The sequence below is a fragment of the Hypomesus nipponensis genome, chromosome 18 (genome assembly GCF_054491055.1).
Source record: "Hypomesus nipponensis isolate SF chromosome 18, ASM5449105v1, whole genome shotgun sequence".
Lineage (NCBI taxonomy): Eukaryota > Metazoa > Chordata > Actinopteri > Osmeriformes > Osmeridae > Hypomesus > Hypomesus nipponensis.
Genome location: NC_140378.1, coordinates 9,515,116 through 9,533,860, shown reverse-complemented (window position 1 = coordinate 9,533,860; position 18,745 = coordinate 9,515,116). Strand labels below are relative to the sequence as shown.

The 18,745-nt window shown below is 46.5% G+C and overlaps 2 protein-coding genes across 6 annotated transcripts in view; both read right to left on the bottom strand.

Annotated features, from left to right (window-relative positions):
* Nucleotides 1–9,237, bottom strand: part of ubr4 (ubiquitin protein ligase E3 component n-recognin 4) — a 34,652-nt gene extending 25,415 nt beyond the window's left edge. For 2 of the 5 annotated variants that reach the window (XM_084679186.1, XM_084679187.1), the window contains exons 1-26: nucleotides 9,087–9,237; nucleotides 7,877–7,974; nucleotides 7,483–7,586; nucleotides 7,230–7,359; nucleotides 6,918–7,057; nucleotides 6,693–6,795; nucleotides 6,447–6,588; nucleotides 6,222–6,346; nucleotides 5,987–6,111; nucleotides 5,784–5,843; nucleotides 5,500–5,690; nucleotides 5,285–5,384; nucleotides 5,002–5,139; nucleotides 4,747–4,864; nucleotides 3,077–3,264; nucleotides 2,787–2,943; nucleotides 2,594–2,679; nucleotides 2,317–2,486; nucleotides 1,843–2,122; nucleotides 1,601–1,733; nucleotides 1,422–1,501; nucleotides 1,211–1,339; nucleotides 892–1,074; nucleotides 679–801; nucleotides 347–576; nucleotides 32–150 (exon numbers count right to left, since the gene is read on the bottom strand). In XM_084679186.1, the coding sequence (XP_084535312.1) occupies nucleotides 32–150; nucleotides 347–576; nucleotides 679–801; nucleotides 892–1,074; nucleotides 1,211–1,339; nucleotides 1,422–1,501; nucleotides 1,601–1,733; nucleotides 1,843–2,122; nucleotides 2,317–2,486; nucleotides 2,594–2,679; nucleotides 2,787–2,943; nucleotides 3,077–3,264; nucleotides 4,747–4,864; nucleotides 5,002–5,139; nucleotides 5,285–5,384; nucleotides 5,500–5,690; nucleotides 5,784–5,843; nucleotides 5,987–6,111; nucleotides 6,222–6,346; nucleotides 6,447–6,588; nucleotides 6,693–6,795; nucleotides 6,918–7,057; nucleotides 7,230–7,359; nucleotides 7,483–7,586; nucleotides 7,877–7,974; nucleotides 9,087–9,211 (3,577 nt within the window). In that variant the 5' untranslated portion in view covers nucleotides 9,212–9,237. Of the gene's footprint in view, nucleotides 1–31; nucleotides 151–346; nucleotides 577–678; nucleotides 802–891; nucleotides 1,075–1,210; nucleotides 1,340–1,421; nucleotides 1,502–1,600; nucleotides 1,734–1,842; nucleotides 2,123–2,316; nucleotides 2,487–2,593; nucleotides 2,680–2,786; nucleotides 2,944–3,076; nucleotides 3,265–4,092; nucleotides 4,135–4,746; nucleotides 4,865–5,001; nucleotides 5,140–5,275; nucleotides 5,385–5,499; nucleotides 5,691–5,783; nucleotides 5,844–5,986; nucleotides 6,112–6,221; nucleotides 6,347–6,446; nucleotides 6,589–6,692; nucleotides 6,796–6,917; nucleotides 7,058–7,229; nucleotides 7,360–7,482; nucleotides 7,587–7,876; nucleotides 7,975–9,086 lie in introns of all 5 variants that reach the window. The other 3 variants (XM_084679183.1, XM_084679184.1, XM_084679185.1) reach the window with 3 other exon arrangements.
* Nucleotides 9,238–9,595: 358 nt separating this feature from the next.
* On the bottom strand, nucleotides 9,596–18,484 carry emc1 (ER membrane protein complex subunit 1). Its single transcript, XM_084680897.1, has 22 exons — nucleotides 18,304–18,484; nucleotides 17,680–17,807; nucleotides 17,474–17,539; nucleotides 17,196–17,289; nucleotides 16,979–17,104; nucleotides 16,767–16,893; nucleotides 16,510–16,659; nucleotides 16,161–16,328; nucleotides 15,950–16,021; nucleotides 14,202–14,300; nucleotides 14,005–14,101; nucleotides 13,749–13,865; nucleotides 12,742–12,941; nucleotides 12,405–12,554; nucleotides 12,121–12,282; nucleotides 11,839–11,958; nucleotides 11,601–11,738; nucleotides 11,322–11,495; nucleotides 10,960–11,170; nucleotides 10,710–10,794; nucleotides 10,470–10,599; nucleotides 9,596–10,311 (listed from the first exon to the last, which is right to left on the bottom strand). The coding sequence occupies exons 1-22, from the start codon at nucleotides 18,393–18,395 to the stop codon at nucleotides 10,132–10,134; spliced, it is 2,886 nt and encodes a 961-aa protein (XP_084537023.1). The 5' UTR covers nucleotides 18,396–18,484; the 3' UTR covers nucleotides 9,596–10,131.
* Nucleotides 18,485–18,745: the final 261 nt, after the last annotated feature.

Sequence of the window (18,745 nt, the reverse complement as noted above, 5' to 3'; positions counted from 1 at the left end):
GTGAAACCAAGCGCCCCAGCGTCGAGCGTACCGAGCATGTTGGCTTTGCAGCGCGTGGAGCCGATGGACAGCACGGCAGCGTAACCCTGGAGCTTGGCCTCCGTGGGCTTGTTGTCGCCCTCCTCAGGCAGGCTCATCAGCAGGTACGACCTGTCAGGCAGGAGGACAGCACATCACTGCACGCGAGCCGCGCACACCACAGCACATCCCTTTGTAGCGCCATCCCTTCAAGGGTTTCCTCGGGTTTGTGATAATACAATGTATGTCAATGAGAGACAGAAATGTGAGGAGTCCAGCTGGTTTGGCTGTCTGCTGATCTCAGTGGAGGGGGCAGGGCGGGTCTCACCTGGTGAAGGCAGCGTACAGGTCTATGAGCTGCAGAGTGGCAGGCAGCAGGTTCTTGGTGATCTCTGACGACTTGTGAGGGTCCGTCTCCACAGCCACCTTGGAGAGGTGCTCGTCGAGAGACACCTGGACTTTGGAGATGACGGCGTCCAGGGTGTAGATGGCCTGGAGGGAGGGCACCTGGTGGAGAGGCAGGATGCTGCTGGGATCCACACAGGAGAAGGCTGAGATCTAGGACAGAGGAAGCACCACCTCCAGTCAGCCTGCTCTCATGACGGGTGTCCCACTGGTAAGTCGGGTATTCTCGCCCTCCAGGTCAGACCTCCACCATACCTGTCTGGCAATGTACTCCTCAGCCAGCTCCACGTCGTACTTGACACTGCTGCACTTGGAGGCGGTCATCTCGATCAGAGTGGCGGCCTGGTCGGACTTCATCCCCTGCTTGATCAGGTGCTCCTGCCGTGGACCACAGAGTGACACGTGAACACCAGGCTCACACACCCTCTCTCACCTGCACGCTGCACATCTCTGGGAGGGGGGGCGGACCTTGATCCAGTTGGCGTAGGTGGGGACTCGGAGGCGTGACGACCAGCGCAGGGTGTGCAGGATGTCACTCTCACTGGAGTCGCTGCAGCCCTCCTTGAGCTGCTCCATGAAGGCCTTAGAGGGAGGCAGGACTCCCAGGATCCTCCACAGCACCAGGAAGTAGTATTGCAGGGAGCACGCCTCCTGTAGACGACAAGGAAGGCCACAAACCCGGAACGTGACCATGCTGTAATCAATCGATCAGTTCTTGAGAAACTAACTGAAGGCATCATTCCCAAATGTGGAGCGTGTGTGGAGCGGAGACTGCAAGGCTCCTCACCATAGGAGTGATTGGCTTGTTCTCCTGCCTCCTGGCTGTGTCAAAGTGAGATCCAGCTGCCAGCAGGGAGATAAGCCAGGAGTACAGCTCATCATACTTCACCACTCCATTGAACAGCTTCTGGAAAACCTGCACAGATATCAACACCGTGAGACTGTTGCTTGTTTGCCTCGGACGACACGCTGAAAGCTCTGTGGTCGAGGGGTCTCACCTTGCCGTCCAGGCGGCTGCGGTCGTCTTCTGAGGCTTCAGGGGAGAGGATGCAGTAGAACTTGGGCTGCTGCGTGGAATCTGCAAGAGGATCGGTCACTGGTTAGATGGCAGAGAAAAATCAACACGTGTTATGTGTGCAGTAGGTCTTCCAAGAGGGGTGCTGAGACTTCCACCTACCTGCAGAGCAGTGCTTGGACCAGTTCTCCTCCACCTCCTTGAAGCCGTGGTACAGGGGCAGGGAGCAGCGCTTGCCCCCGTCCTGGGTGGAGCCCCCTCCAGAGCAGGGCGGGGTCAGGAGGTTGTACTGCACCTGGAAACCACAGTCTGGCAGTTACCTCACACGCCGCACTCCACGTCCAAACCAACCGGGCAAAGCCTGGGAACAAAACCACTCAAAGAACAGAGAGCGATCCGGTTACCTGCTCAAACAAGTAGATGGGCGCCTTGGAGAACTGATGCAGCAAATAGTCAAGGACCAGCAGCATGCGGGCCAGGTTGAGGGGCACGGCCTTCAGCTGGGAGTCCCTGTTCTGGGCCACCTCGGTGATGGCCTGGGTGACCAGGGTGAGCACGGCCCTCCGGCCCCGCTCCGACAGGTTGTGGAAGAGGAGCAGCAGGAGCTGCAGGTGCTCCACGTTCAGGTCCTCGTCCCCGGGCAGGGAGCCCTGGATGGTGTGCTGCTTCAGGGTCCCCACAAACCTGCACGTCGGCAGACGGGACAGGGAAACGACACAGGTTGGTTTGACCCCCCCACTGCTGGACGTCGCCTTAATGCTTTCAGTGTGTTGTGCAACGTTCGCTGGACGTTGCAAATACAAGGTCATCCATCACGGGAAGGTTCATATGGGCAGTAACAGCTGGACATCATGAGTGTAGTGGCAGCTCTACTGTACCTCTCCCAGACCTTCATGCACTCAGGCACGTCTGGTTCTCCCTGCTGGGTGGCCTTGTGCTGCCAGATGAGCAGCAGTCTGGAGAGGACGGACAAGGACTGGGGGTGGATGTACAGGGGCCAGGGGCCCTCCGAGAAGGGGGCCACGCCCAGCTGCTGGAGGAGGGTGCTCTGACAAAAGGCGAGAGATGGAGGTTTCCCCATCAGCAAAAATAGCAACAAAAGCGTTGAAGCTTTGTGTAACTAAAGAAACCACACAAACAGGAAGTTCCTGTTACCTGCAGGGCGGGAGAGGGCAGGTCTGACGTTACCAGGGTGTGGTTGAAGTGGTACAGAGCCAAGGCAAACTCTTCATCTGAGGAACCTAAAGACACAATGGAGGCCAATCACTCACTAACCTTGACACGAGGTCAATTACGCAATCTATACAGGTACTTTCCAGAAAAGCCTTTCATATATTATGTGGTCAACCTTTAACATCTTTGTCCACATCTTTGATGATGCTGGCCAGGGTCGCCATGTGCTGCTCATTGAGAGACACGCTCAGGTAGTTGCGGATGAAGTTGTTCCTCGACTTGAGCATGGAGGAGGTGATGAAGTTCAGGATGCTGGACGCCAGGCTGAGAAACTGGAACAACAGGGACAAGCAATGAGCTCAGAGCAGAGGAACATGGATCCCGGTCCATCAACAACACCATTCCACTTTAGCAGTATTGCCATGACTTGTCGGGCAGCTCCTCCCTGTGCTGGCTGGGACTCACCAGCTCAGGGTCTTTGCGTCCGGCCAGAATGTTGCCGTTCTCTCCTGCGTTCTGCTTGCTGGGGCTCTTCAGCCTGGGGGACGTCTCCAGGGGAGGGGGGGGAGGAGGGGGCGGAGGGGCCACCTTGTCTTTGCTGGGAGATATTGTCTCCTCAAACCATAGGCCCAAGATGGGCTCACTGTCATCATCTGAAAATGGTTCATATGGGATTACATAACACACCCCTCACACCGAGGTAGTTGCTGTGCACACACACACTATTGGTGCAAGACATTCCTTTAGTGCACAGGCCTGCTGATTAAGTAGATCCCCACCAGCATAAACATTACTGACTAATGCGGTGGGATTATTTTTTTAATGACTCATGCTGCTTTAGGATATGACTTAGTGTGCGGCTCACACAAAGCAACACACTGCTAATCCAAACTGTCTTTAAACTTAGTACTCAGATTCTAGTAGCTTTCATCTAAGTGTAAAATGTAAAAACTAATCAAAACATGGGTATATTTCAGAGCCAACCGCAATGTTTTAAAGATCAAACCATCTTCCATTTCTTCACAAATTGTCTTGATACACAAATTCTGTATATGTTTCTAATGCATAATCAAACCTAATAGCTGTCAGGCTCTGACACATATACCCATGATCAGTCAGTGAACTACCATCAACAGAGCCGCATGCATCATAGGATCACACTAACTATGTGAGAAGCCGGAGGAAAACAACATATGGGCTTATTGATGCATAGCTCAAAGGGAATGACACACTGAGCTAATTAAAGGCATTTATATAGAAAACTGGCACAGATCAATCCAGGCTAGACTATAAAGTCGAGGAAGCTGGATGTTGGAGGATATGGTCATCTGTAGCTCTGGTGCTAGCACTACTGCTGCTGCTTCTACTGAACCAAGGTGGCAGGACCAGCAGTCTGTACTGACACAAACACAGTGTAGGAAGCAGGTCTAGGACTGTGGAGTGAAGCCCGCTCCGTGGTCTAGGGACAGAAAGCTGCTGACCTGATGAACAAGTTGCTCTTGTCCTCTCCTGTCTTCTCTCTGCTGAAATAACAGAAACTGTCACTAGCCTGTCGTTGTGGACTGCAGGGGCAATGGTGTTGAGGATGAGAGTTGTGTGTGTGCGTCCTGCGTCAGCGCGGACTGCTACCTGAAGCCTGCGCGGACTAACCTGGTTCTACACTCTCAGGCTGCCTGACTCGGTTCCGTCTAATGCCAACTGAGATTTTACGCCGGCTGACACACCAAAACTCTCTCAAAACATCTTTGGCTCTCCTCAGCCCTGACGCTAGCCCAGGTCAAACACAAACAGAGCTCTGCTTTCAGCAGGAACAGAAAAACTCACATTCATGGAAAAAAAACACCTCTAAATTTGACAACAGAAATGTACACTTTAGCTTCCTACTCCCCACAGCTTCAGGATAATGAAAGCATAACCTTGTAATATGGTCTATCAAGGCCAGCGTTGTACTATATGTATATTTTAGGGTGCATGACCTTGCATGAATATCCTTTTGAAATAAGACTTTCATAAGTTTGGGCAAGAAGGATGAAAATGGTAGGAGGCTTCATTCATCCCTCCCTCCGCCTGATGGAGGGAGGGTGTTCCTGGTGGTGGAGGGAGGGGGTTACTGGTGGTGGAGGTTGCTAGAGTACCTTGGCTGCTGTCCTCCTCGGTGCTGCTGAAGTCATCCTCGTAGTAGGTGTTGGAGTCTGTGGAAGCGCTGGCATCGCTGCTGACTGAGCCTTTCCTCTGGCGCTGGAGCACACAGGCCTGGACAGGGAAAGATACAGCCTTCAAACAGCGGGCCACGCAAATCACAGCCACCCCGTCGAAATACTGGCTCGGCTTGGATGGCAGGCTGGGCGGCCGGAGCCAACACGGCAGCAGCTTAAAGCCCGTGTGCGCACCTTCTTGTAGGAGGTGGAGAGCAGAGTGAAGAGCAGGTTGGTGAGAGGGACAGAGTCGATGAGCCTCTGGACCCTCTGGATGGAGGTGCTCTGAGCCATGATGGAGAGCTCGGCCGGGGGCCCGTCGCTGGCCCCGCCCTGAGGAGAACAGAGGGAGGGGAGGGGAATGGAGCATCACTGGGAACCAGCCGTACATCATGTCCCCCCACTGTGCTGTTTGACGGTTGTATTTGTCTGCTCCCGAGTGCGTGCTGGGCGGAGGGGTTTCACTTACTGCACTTACCCGGTGGAGAGCCTCCACCTGCAGGTCCTGGAACAGCGACGTGAGGAGCTTGATGGAGTGGTTGGCCAGGATGACTGACAGGACGCCAAAGCCTTGGTGTCTGATCCAAAGACAGATACCGTGGTTTAACACATCGCTATCGTGCATTCGCAAAGGACAGCGTGAAAGTCAAGGATTTGGTTTTATTGAGCCGAGTGTGATTAGAAAGTGTTTACCCTTTGCCTGGGCCAAGTTTAGGAGAGCCAGCCCCGTCTTTGGTGCGAGCTGCAATGTCACGCACGCGCAGGGCAGCAAGTGGATCTTTCTCCTTGCCCTTGTCAGCCAGGGCGGTGGGACTCAAATTCAGGATCAAATACAGGCTGTTCAACAGGCACCACGCCCCCAGCAACTGAAAGTTCTGATAGTGCTGTGAAACACATAAGTGGACAGACCTCAGTTCGAACCATTGTACACAGCTCATGAAGACAGGAAAGACAGCCTGACACTACAGAAGCCTTACCTCTCCGCCTGCTCTGCGGGAGTTACTGATGGCTTGCCCAATCATTTCATAGATTTCCAACTGCATGAAACACAGAGTGGCAAATGAGAAAGGTCAAAGACTATAATAGAGGCACACTGTATATTACTGGTATACGGTCATTTTAACCACACATTATTGTATGGTATATACTGATTATCGTGTGGTACGTTGGTTACACTCACACATTTCTGTACTATGGTAGCAGCGTCATTCTCATAATCTTCTTCCTTGGATCCAGTGGAGGCTGTGCGGAGCTGCAAGCAGCTGCCCACCTGAAGGATAGCCATGCACGTGGCCACGCTCACACCTAGGAGAAGACACAACCACTCCGCATGAAACACCTGCAGACTGACGGGCTCCCACAAATCCATCTGTCAAATCCCATGTGAAGCTAGCAGAGAGGGGAGTGGTGCCTACCTGCATAGAGACAGCTGAGGGCCAGTACAGTCATGTCCAGTAATCTCCCTGGAGTTAGGGGCTCCAAGACAGGCAGGGAGAGAGTGTCCAAGGCCATGGTTACATCTATCACCAGAGAGTGGAACCTGAGCAGTGGTGTGGGAGTAAGACATCAATATCAGGAAGTGTAAATAAATGCTGAAAGACATTTGCGTCTCGGCTGGATAAAGGACACGTCAAACTCACCCGTTACGGACAGCGGTGGCGTCTGCAACAGTCGCTGGCATGATGAAGAAGGAATTGGCCGAGACGGCGTCCTGAAATCTGTTGATGTATCGTAGGAAGTATGGCAGGTTGAGGCAGACCCGCAGCAACTTTTCTGACCCTCCTGCACACAGAAACATCGATATATCACCACATTGTGCTTATGCAAGGCTTACACTAGGTGTACTTTCACTGATAGGTTATAGAACAGATATAACAAATGCTCACCAAGTTCCTGTAAACTAGACACATTCTGGGAGATGAAGGCATTCTTCATTTTGGCCTGCAAGGCCTGGTCTGTCGTGGTCTGGTCATCACACTCACTCTCAACCTTGCACACAAAAAGTTACACATCAGACAGGGAGAGCAAAGCCTCTTTCCAAGACTGAATTCCTTTCAGTCAACATCTATTCCTCAAGTGTCTCCTGGTGCTTGTCTTCCCGCAGGACTTACCTGCGTGTGGCTGGAGGGAGAGGCCAGGAGGGTGAGGTCAGGGTTGAACACAGAGGTCAGCTGATTGAAGAAGTTCATTTGCACTTCTTTGTGTCGCAGCTCGGGGTTCACCGGGCTTGGCAACTCCTTCTGGTCCTCCACTGTGAAAATACACACATACAAGTCCAGGGCACGCATCAGATTCATGACGCAACAAAACTGAAGTTTGATGAAACAGCTCTCTCTTTGCTTCTCTCTCTCGCACGCCGTTGTCATGTTGAACTTTGGAGCAAGACGTTTTCAGGCAGGACTTAATGACTAGCAGGGACTCACCATCTGAAAGGGTCTTGACGGTCTGGGGAAGTTTGGCAGACTTCATCATAGCTGTGAAAGTAATGATCTCGGTCCTGTCCAGTCGACTGCAGCCAGTGCACAAACCCTTTATCAAAAGGATCAAGTGTTTCTGAAGAAAAAGGGAGGACAGGCACAGTTACTATGGCGTTGACATCAAGGCAGCTCAGGCTGTCTATATGCACTCCTTAGGTGTCCCCAATGTTTCCATTAGTAGCTGGCTACTGCATCTCACCTGGGACACAGCACATGCTTCATCAGGATTTTCCAGCCGCAGCAATGAGAATTCAATCAATACTTTACAGGCTGCTGCTACCGACAGCAACTGATTCCTTGGGACTAGAAAAAAGGATGACAGATGTAAACAAATTGGAATTCTGTTCTAAGCTCGTTTCAAACAAAACAGGCAATCCAGCCTACAGTACACTAGGTTTGGAATCATTTCAGTTTCAGTTCAGTCAATTCAGGAAGTGAGTGGCAATGTAATCCAGCCACCTCGGTAGGCTAAATAAAACAGGCTAGTTCACAATACTAACATTACTAGGTGTACTAAAATTTGCTGACAGGATAAAAATACACTTATTGATTACAAATGGCACTTAAAAAAATGTTTATGTACAGATACATACTTTGCCCACATACTGTCGTGATGTAATGGGCAGAAAGTGCCACAAAGGATGAGTAGAATGGCTCATACTGTTTATCATGGTGTAGAATCTCAGACTCGCTACAATAAAAAGATAAAACCACAGTGTAGTTACTTCATCAAAATAACTTGCATCACTATACAGTTAAGAAGGCCTACATTCAACCCACAATTAAGATTGTAATCAATCATTCCTCATTTCCCATGACATTTCATATTAAAGCACCTTCTGAAGAACGTTGGTATGGCCTACACTTTCACTGGTTTTCTCTCATTGGTATTAGTAACTTGACCTAAAACCTAAGAGATACAATTATCATATTATGTCAAACATATACCTACAAAGTTTGGAAAATGTGTATAGCGTGAGTTTACAACAAATCCCTACTGTCAGGTGATTCCACTCCAGTTTTTCAGGGTCAGATCATTTGTAGGCGTTAGATCAACATTGTTTTAGATTAGGGTACTTGATGAAACACAGCTAGAACTATCTAGCTAGAACTATCTAGTTGATGTAAAAACAAAGATAACATCATTAATGATGTACTCAAATTCACCATATTGTTTACAAACATGCAACATTGATTCAGCGCAGTATGTCAGATTCGATTCAGTGACAAGCTAGCACTAGCTTGCTTAGTTAGCACTAGCAGTTACTCTCCCTACACAATGTTTAAAAACTCACTACCAATACGGTCTATAGTAGGCTAATGAACAAACATAAGATAGCTATCTAGCTAGTGAAACTAATGTCATAAGTTGGCATTGACCCCTTGCCGTAGAACTTTGCTAGTCAGCCAACTAAACAGCTAGATAGCCAACGAGCTAACCTGGATTGTTGTGCATTTAGCTGGATAGACAAGCTGACAACATCAAGATGAATATGGGTAGCTTGCTAAAGTTAACTGTCTACAAACGGTAGCAGGAAGAAATAGGCTTTGTATATGAGTGCCCTTAATATTATGTTGGTATATTGTTTGCTATAATTACGTTAGTTAGCTAGGTAGCTGGTCTGGTCGGCCTGATGATGAAGCAGATTCCTAAAGCTAGCTTAGCTAACAAGCTAGCTAGCTAACTATTAGCTAGCCTTCTCACCTGTGTGGCAATGGTTAGCTAGCTAGCGTTAGCCGACTCGCTGGATTAGCAAATTGTGTAAGGAACATGGATATTATCACAGACATGATCATTCTTACCTGTTGATTATAGATCCTATAAGCTGAGGTAGCTCTTTTGTTTCAAAAGCCGTATACGAGGCTGATAAAAGCGGTCGTACTGCTGCAGCCCACTCTGGTTCCACATCTCCTCCACTCGACGCCATCTTGAGGTTCTGTAGAAAGCTAGTGCTACAGATTTTTTTCTAACATGAAAAAATATGGCCGAGCCAAAAGGTCCGACCCTGCACAGGCCAGTCAGCAAACCTGATACAGTATTGCTTATTAGATACAGTAATTTGCAATCATGTCATGTTTGGTAAACAATTTCGTGTAGAGCTATATATAGAAAATCCATTATTATGCACAGTAAAATGCATTTAATGTATGCAAAGGAAAGTTAGTAAGGAATTAAACTAATATCACCAACATTATTACAACACAAAATGTTGTGTTGTACTATCCAGTGAGTTGTCTGGTTAAGGAGGGTTTGGGATACATAATTTAAACGTTGGAAAGAATTTGTGTACAAAGAAAACATGTTCCTGAACTCACTTGAAAGTAACTTTTATTTTCTTTCACAGGGTCCTTCAAGTCAGCTTAACCATACAAGGAAACCAAATTTACAAACGTATTTATGAAAACATTTTCTAATGATGGAAGCAAATAGTTTAATTTGTTACTGTGATTTTATTATTCTACAGTCAGATGTGCCTAAATTCCACATCTATATAATTTGCTCTGATTTCAACTTACTAAAACAACCTAGGCCCTTGTCCAGTGTGGGAGACCAGAAATATATCTATACATAAAACACAGAATGTATAAATCATTAACTTATAAAATCTCACAAAGACTCAGTGACCTGACATTTCTTGAACTTGTTAAAATAAATTAGAAAAACAAAACTCAGGAAAGCTTTTTCAGCCATCATGATTTTATATTTCCCCCAGTAACTCCACATGGAACACTGATACTGACTATGGGCTGAGATGACGGTTTCAGCCTGTCGATATCCATGGGCTGGGGTTACCCATGTAGCAGTGGCAAGATAAAGACAGAGACCTACTGGTCATCTGTGAACACTTTACCGCCATGCCCGATTGAGCAGTTTCACCTCTGCCAGGCGTTTACTAATCATAGTAGCAAAAAACAGTCCAAAAAGTACACTGCTAATCAGTACATAGTCATAATCGTCCTTCAGTACATCAAATTGTTTGGATGGGTAGACTCTGGTTTGGTAGATGTCAAGACCATATGCCACCACCTGTGAAAGCAATACGAGTTTGTTTTTATTTAGTTTCACTAATATTTTCATTATGGTTGGCAAATGTGATTGTAATGAAGGTATATTGCTAATATATGTGTAAAAAAAAAAAACAATACAGACAATATTTTTGTAAATATAACAAAAAAGGCACTAACCAGACAAGTAGACTCCAGGCCAGAGGGGGCAGTATAAATTCCTCGCACTCTTGACACTGTCTGGTTGTAGTTGATGAACCACTCTGTACGAATAGGCATCTCTGGGGTATAGGGTATCAGGTTTTCTTCACTGAAAAACATAACATCTTTTTACCTTCAAGCTTTTGTTTGACAGGGATAAATTATTAATCGACTGGAGTAGTCCATTCCGTAACAGGTGGGATGTGTAGTTCCACTAACCGGCTGTGCTCAGAGACAATCTCAGGTCTCCGTGGGTCCACAAACATCTTGGGTAAAGATAAAATGGCTCCTGATGGCAGACCCACTACAAAACAAAAATATCCACAAAGGAGATCACAGGATAAATGCACAGCTATTATTTTTAATATATTGTTGGGTGGGGTTACTGGGAGAACAATACATATATATATATATTTCAGTGCCAAATCTTATACTGAATGTCAGTTCCATGTGATTTGATGGCACAGACCCAAGAGGTGGCGACTGGTGATGCCCTTCTCTGTGAGTGTGGCCTCCAGGGTGGTGATGGGAGAGGGGAAGATGTAGGACTGCTGAAGGACCTGGGGTGGGTAAGGGCGGTCCAGTGAGCTGAACACTGTGCTGTTGTACAGCTCCATTCCCTCAAAGAGTTCCAGCACAGAGAACTCATTCCTCCGGGACCTTGTGCTCCAGTATTCATACTGTGTAAAAATGGGATATTGACAGGACAAGTACAAATGAAAACAGTATAGTACTGTATATAGTTTACAGTACATTTTACAGTATAACTGTGAACATATACTTTGGTTGACTTTCTGCACTTACATAACAGAGGATTAAGGGTTTACTCACCACTACCCAGTTCTCGGAGTGGACAAAATGCACTGGTCCTCTGGCCTTCCTCTGGATGGCTTCATGAATAATGCGTCCAGTCACACCATCAACCAGGAACATTCCCACAAAGCTGCGCTCCTGGTTCAGGTCTGTGCTTTCAGTCACTACGGCCAGGAGGTTAGGGTTCAAGTACTACAGGAGTGAACACACAAACGTGATTACTGTACTTACTGATACTGTACCATGATTACAGTTTTTAAACTCTGCTAGAGAGTAATCCAGCCAGTGAGCCTTCACCTTGTAGAGCACGCTCCTGTCTCCCATCACTCTGCCCTGGGAGTGCACATGCTCATTAGGCCTCTTCCCCTTGACTGAGACAATCCTCTGCACTTCTGTGGGGATTACCACATCCCAGATGAGCTCAGTAGAGAGGTCCTGGAAAACACAGTCAACAAGACTGCCGTTACATACACAGCCTCCTTGTCATTTGGCACCGATCACATACAGTACGTATTGCATGGTGCTTCCCACTTGCCTTGCGTAGCCTGTACCCACTCAGTCTTCCCTGGTTTGAATCCACCAGATAGAAAAATATGGAGGACGCCATTTCTTGCAGCTGTTGCAGCACATTCTTTGTTGAAGGAAAAGCGGTCACCTAGAAAGATGGAAGAGGAGGGAAAGAAAAAGGTCCAGTTCATTTACAAACATTCCACATTTGAAGGCAAGAGAGGAAAAGAAAGGTTTCTGTAACTGAGGACTCCATGCTCCAACTTCACAATTGGCCATCTAATTCTCAGTCCACTTTTGGCCAACCAACCTTGTATTGGTCATCAACAAGCAGCAGGACTTTGGCATAATCCTGGTCCATGACCGGTAGCAGCAGAGACTGGAGAACAGGCCGGGGCAAAGCGGGCAGGGCAATATGACTCTTCCTTCCAAAGATGGGGTTGAAAACATGTAGAGTGGCAAGTCCAGTGCTCTAAAGAACATACCAAGACATAACATTGATACATAAATATATGACACAAAAAACTGTTTTGCACTTTCACAATGACTTAACATAAGTGATGGCTGGTTAAGCGTTAAGTATGATTATCCTACCTTGTCCTTGATAAGTAAAGTGCACTGTGGGGGATGAGGGAAGTGTGCTGTGGTTCTTTGCACCATCAGCTTGAAGGCTGCATTAGGCTGGACATTCTCCAGGTAGTGTTTCCACAAGATGGTGCCAGACTTGCTGTCAATGCCAAAAAGCTGGACCAAGGGGGGGAAAATGTATTATTTGTTACACGATTATCTAGGCAAACCAACTAGTCAAGACAGGAGTACACTTTGATCTAATATTTGGTATCCCAGTTTAGTATCCCAGTTTAGCAAAGAGGTTGACGGTGTCGCCAAAAACAAATTATACAACAATAGATTGGGGATTTCTGTCTCTCACCTTCCCAGAAGCAGTCACCATAACCATCATCTTCTGCAGATTAAACTCATCTCTGGACAGGTTCTCGATGGTCACCTCGTTCTTCACCTGGCTGCGGGGCTTGCGTGCATCATAGAACAGCTTCCACAGATGGGCAAGCCAGGCCTGCAGCAGGATGAGCTGGGAGGACAGTCTCTTCAGAACCATGGACAACAGCCCATCTACATGCACAGCAGGAAAACAGGGGATGAGAGCACTTAACAGGAACCTGCAGTTCTGTCACCGAGTTACAGAACAGACCAAAGAAAAGTGATGAAACAGGACCAAGGCCAGAGGATCTTTACATGGGTTTAGGTGAGCCCATTCCATTTATTGATAACTATAGACATGGAAATATGTTTGACTTTGCCAAAGTGAATGTATCTAGGGGAAGCAAATAAAGTAATAATCCCCCTTGTTAAATAGTAATCTACAGACAACATGGGGGAGATGGGGATAGTGGAGGGAGGCAGCAGCAGCACAGAAAATACAACAACAGGGAGTGAGTGCGTGCGTATCCGTGCAGCATTATATTGCCGCCTTACCGGACGTGGCCCAATGGGCTAGAAGCAGGCTTACACAGGTGTACTTGATGAGTATAATGACACACACTGCCCCAGTGTCATGCCTGAACTATGCTTCACTCATGAAGTCCTGTACTGTAAAGACCAACACTTCAAAACCTGTGCAGCAGATGCTATACTATGATAAAGGACAGCACTTCACATTACCTTGTATGGCTTGATCCAAGCGCAGCGGTTAGAAAGAGCAAAAGAAAAACAAAGCAAGAAGTGAAGCCAATGACAGACATATAAAGTAGATTAAGGAAAAACTGAAAGTCAGGCGAACAAGCAACATACTACCGGGAACACATGGGTCTGGGTTTTGCACTTAAACAAATCCTACCAACGCATTTTACAAACTTAAAAAAATTATAAAAATATTAGATAGTAACATTAAGCACAGTAAATTCTAGTTGAATCCATTACCAGCCTTCTTGCCAAACTCTCCCTCAAGCTCCGCCTGGGTCCCAGTAAGTGGTAGATCCACCATTTCCATGGTAACCACATCAGCCAGAGCCTCTTCTCTGTTCCACACACTACGGCCTTCGAAGAAAGGCAAAACAGAATGGGTGAGAATTTTAAAACCAGCCAACTTAAGTTCACACATTGTAGCCAAACTCTTTGCTCCTTAAAAAAGCATGCAGTCTATGCTAGTTGCAACACAGAGCAGTTTGAACAGTACCAGGTTGTTGTATGAAAGTGAGAGAATGGTCTTCAGTTTGCACCAGGACCCTATAGCCAACAGAATCATCCTTCTTTAGAAAGGCATGGACATACAGCTGGAAAAAAATTACAAATAACCAAACGTTACCATATTTAGGGTTCCATTGAAGTTTATATCCAAACTGCTAGGCAAATAACCTTGATCTGTGTACTTACCTTGCATGGTTTCCCCCCATTAGAATCTATATTATAGATTACAGTTGTGTCAAGGAGCCTGCGGCCAGAATCAGCACTGAAAAGATTAATGGAGCTTGCCTAGAGAGAAAGACAGAGGGCAATCGGGGGTTACAGCTAGTGTCTGACTTGGATATTTACAGTAAAATAATGGTGGCGGTTACACATGCTTGGGAATAAACAAGTCTGAATAATTACACACATACAAGGCTCATCCCTCCCAGTACAAAAAACATTTACATTTATTCATTTAGCAGACGCTTTTATCCAAAGCGACTTCTTCCAAGAGAGAGCTTTACAAAAGAGCATAGGTCACTGAACATAACAACGAGATTGTCCCAAACATTGCAAGTAGCCAAAAACATGAAGCATACATTGTGAAAAAGCTAAACAAGTGCCAAAAAGGGAAGACCCATAAGAGCATGCAGTTATACAAGTTACAAATTAAAACAACATGAACCACAAAAGTGCAGGACTGTACCTGTAGAAGACAATCAACAGTAACATATTTCACAGCGAGTACAAGACTTAGCTTCGTTATATCTAACCTAAAAGAGCAATGAGTCACTTAATAAGAGTCATTGTGATCCTGGAGGAAACTAACAAGTCCAGCCAAGCATTCTTAGTGCCGTTGTACTCCCGGAACAAGTGCGTCTTGAGCCTTTTCTTGAAGGTGGGGAGACAGTCAGTGTCCCTGATGGAGGTGGGGAGCTGGTTCCACCATTGGGGGGCCAGGCAGGAGAAGAGCTTGTGTTGGGACCGGGCAGTCTTGAGCGGTGGGACCACCAGGCGGTTGTCTGAAGAAGACCATAGGTGACGGGTGGGGGTGTAAGGTTGCAGGAGAGACTTGATGTAGACGGGTGCAGTCCCGTTCACTGCTCGGAAGGTCAGTACCAGGGTCTTGAATCTGATACGGGCGTTGATGGGTAGCCAGTGGAGAGAGATGAGGAGCGGGGTAACATGGGAGCTTCTGGGTAGATTGTAGACCAGGTTCTGCCGCGTTCTGAATCCTCTGAAGAGGGCGGGTTGCACATGCTGGGAGACCAGCGAGCAGCGAGTTGCAGTAGTCCAACTTGGAGAGGACCAGTGCTTGGACTAGCAGCTGGGTGGAGTGCTCAGACAGGTATCTCCTGATCTTCCGGATGTTGTAGAGGGTAAATCTACAAGACCGGGAGACTGCGGCGATGTGGCCCGTGAGGAAGAGCTTGTCATCCATGGTAACCCCGAGGTTCCTGGCAGAGGATGAGGGGGTCACCGTCGCAGATCCCAGGGTGATTGACAGATCGTGGGAGATGGAGGGTTTAGCCGGGATGATGAGAAGTTCAGTTTTGGCGAGGTTCAGCTGGAAGTGGTGCTCGGTCATCCAGGCGGAGATGTCTGCGAGGCAGGCTTCAATCCTAGCTGAGATCCCCGGATCGGTCGGGGGGAACGACAGGTACAGCTGTGTGTCGTCGGCGTAGCAGTGGTAGGAGAAGCCATGGGAGGTGATGATTGGTCCAAGTGAGGTGGTGTACAGAGAGAAGAGGAGGGGTCCAAGGACGGAGCCTTGTGGGACACCGGTGGAGAGCTGGTGAGGGTCAGACAGTTTGCCTCCCCAGGAGACCTGGTAGGATCTTCCCGAGAGGTAGGATGAGATCCACTGGAGTGCAGTGCCAGTGAAAACAACCGCAACAGTTCAACAGAAAGTCACTGACTATGAAGATGAAAGAAAAGGAGGATGAAATACTCACCGTTTCATTTTTGGGCATCATGACAGCAACTACTGTCTTCTCCCCTGTAGTTGCAAAGGAAACAAGGAAAGCCTAAAACAAGAAACAGATGTTTAGTTTTCACAGGCCTCATAACCATTGTGAACCTGGGATGAATCAAGCAAAACTTTGTGCAATGGAGCATCTAATATTTTTTTATAATAAACAAACAAGAATGGATGGAATTACGTACAGGTTTGAAGTCTCTGAGGGTGAGGATGAGATCGTTGTTTAGCTGCATCAAGAGGTGGTGGTCTGGCCCCAGCTGAAGGAAGAACTCTGACAGTGGAGGCCGAGCTGGGTTAGGCTGGGTGGAAACAAGGACGGGCTGGAACCCTGGGGTCACCTCCAGGTCAAGAGACTGGGGTGAGATGGAAAGGAGACAATCATAAGCATGTTGCCGTTTTCCCCACAAACACAAGTTTAAAGTTTGTTTCAGTATAGTATTATACAAAATAAAATAAAAAATTAATCCAGCCTGCATGGTTTAATCAAGCTTGGTACCTTTTCAGGAATAGTGTTTGTTATTGGTATATACATACCTGCAGGAGTATCTGGTTCATCTGTCCCTCTGTCTGGAGGGGAAGGGTGTAGAGAGCCATGGTGACAGGGTCAACACACACCAGGGTCCCCTGGCCTACCACCACACAGCTGCCCTGCAGACTGGAGAGCCATGGCGCTTCAACTGACCTCTACGGATACAATTCACAACCAGTAAGTGAACTGGGTTTGGAAAAGCAGAATAGAGCAATGTATGTAACAAAGAGTTGAGAATTGCTACTAGACTGCTGATAAATACCTGATTCATGATTTCTCCGGTTTTAATGTCATACTCTATAATTGCAAGGTGTGAATGAGCAACCACTCCCAGTACATAAAGTTCCCCATCGCCCCCGGAGTAAACTGCCTGGTAATTCACAGTATGACTGTGGAAGACATGATAATTGTCAGCACAAATGGGTCACAAAAAAGTATTCTATTATTATTCCAAATACAGGAATGGTTGCTTACCTCTCAGGGAGATTTTCTACCCATTCCTCATGGCCATCAGAGAGGTAGTGGACGGAAATAGCAGCTTTCTTAAGAACAGCCACATACCTCATAGAGTTTTGTATCACCAAACATGCTGACTGGAAACTGAAATGTGGATAAGTACAGAGACATGTCACACATGTCTGATGAATCACCCTTACACTTTTTAAATGCAGTCAATTCATGCAACAAATACCTTCCAGTGTCAAGCACCATTTCCCAGTTGAGCCCTCCAATATTTGTGTCCCAGGAACGAAGCAGGCGACCATTACCAACAACTAATACAGCATCTATAAGACAATAAGACTAATTTAAACAACATCTAAACAGTCTAAAGAATGCGAAAGACGGGACTGGTGGAAATCTTATTTCACCAACGATTTAACTATTTAACAAGAAAACCTCACATTAGATGTTATGCGACAATATAACATGTCAAATACTAATTCGAATTTTCGACTATTATTTGGTCACCTTTTCCATGCACGAGAAGAGTATCAATAATTCCCTCTGGTCCTGCCTTGTCTACATGTCGCCAAGCTGTTGAAAATATAGAAAAAAATAGTCAGTGGAGGTGCAAACTGTTTGTAAATAACTCAATCATAACTCAATAATAAAAAAAAAAAGGAAAATCCTAGTGCGAGCTGTCCGTTTTCTTGTACAAATTACGAAATACTCACTGAGGTCTCCAGTCCTGGAATTAAGTGAGGCAAAGATATTCTGGTCGGTAGCTAAAAGTAGCTTCTTAGAGGCCTGCGATTGCGAGTCTATATGCGCAAAGCGCACATTGCCCACGTATTGCTGTCGCCTGGATTAAAAAAAAAAAAAACACATGGACAGTAAACTCACAGCTTATTTAGTTATTGTTAGTCAGAGCTAGTTCATTTACGTAGATGACAGTATTATAAACTAAACATAGCAAACGTGTTTTCATACGTTAACGTTCAACCATTGGCAATGTTTACTTAGCTATTTGATCAAAAGATAGAAGATGTGAATCAGAGCTAGCTTGAATGTTTCCTTCCTTACATTTGTGTAGTACAGTATTCACTCTCCCGTTTGAGCAGTACGACACACGCACAGCAGTTTGATAGACTAGCTACATGTCTATCATTGTTATACAAATACGAAATATAAGTGACAGTGCATGGCCATGTGTAACTAAAAGCTGTGTACCCTAATAGTTGCTAGTAGGCTACCATGTATACAGCGGTAAATGCTAAGTTGCAGAGTTAGCTTCCTTAGCAAGTCCTCTTGCTAGCAAGCCACATAGCTAATTAATGCAAGCCTGCTACAGTACATACCAATCGAATTTTCCAACTTGGTCTTCAAAAACGGCGCCGGTGATGCAAACAAGTTGTAGGAAAATAACAAATGACGATATAATACTAGCCATTCTATCTGGCAGGAACGAAACCCCACCTTGACCTGCAATGTTAGCAAGTTGTTAATAGTAGCAAGCTAGGCGTGAATACAATTTCACAAGGGTCCTTGTAGGTCCTCAGCATTATGACAGGATATCCATCCCCAAAATAAAAAACCTTGCTTTTGAAACCTTGAATACACAAATATTTGCATTGCTTACAGGTACTCTCTGAGATCTTAGAAGTACAATTAACATTTATTCACAGATTAAATAACTCTTACTGACCGCCCTTTTAGGTCAGGCGTTGTACAAGCCTCCTTATTCTCATTGCCATTAAGGAATAGTTCACTAAATGTGCTGGCACTGAACGGATTTTGCAA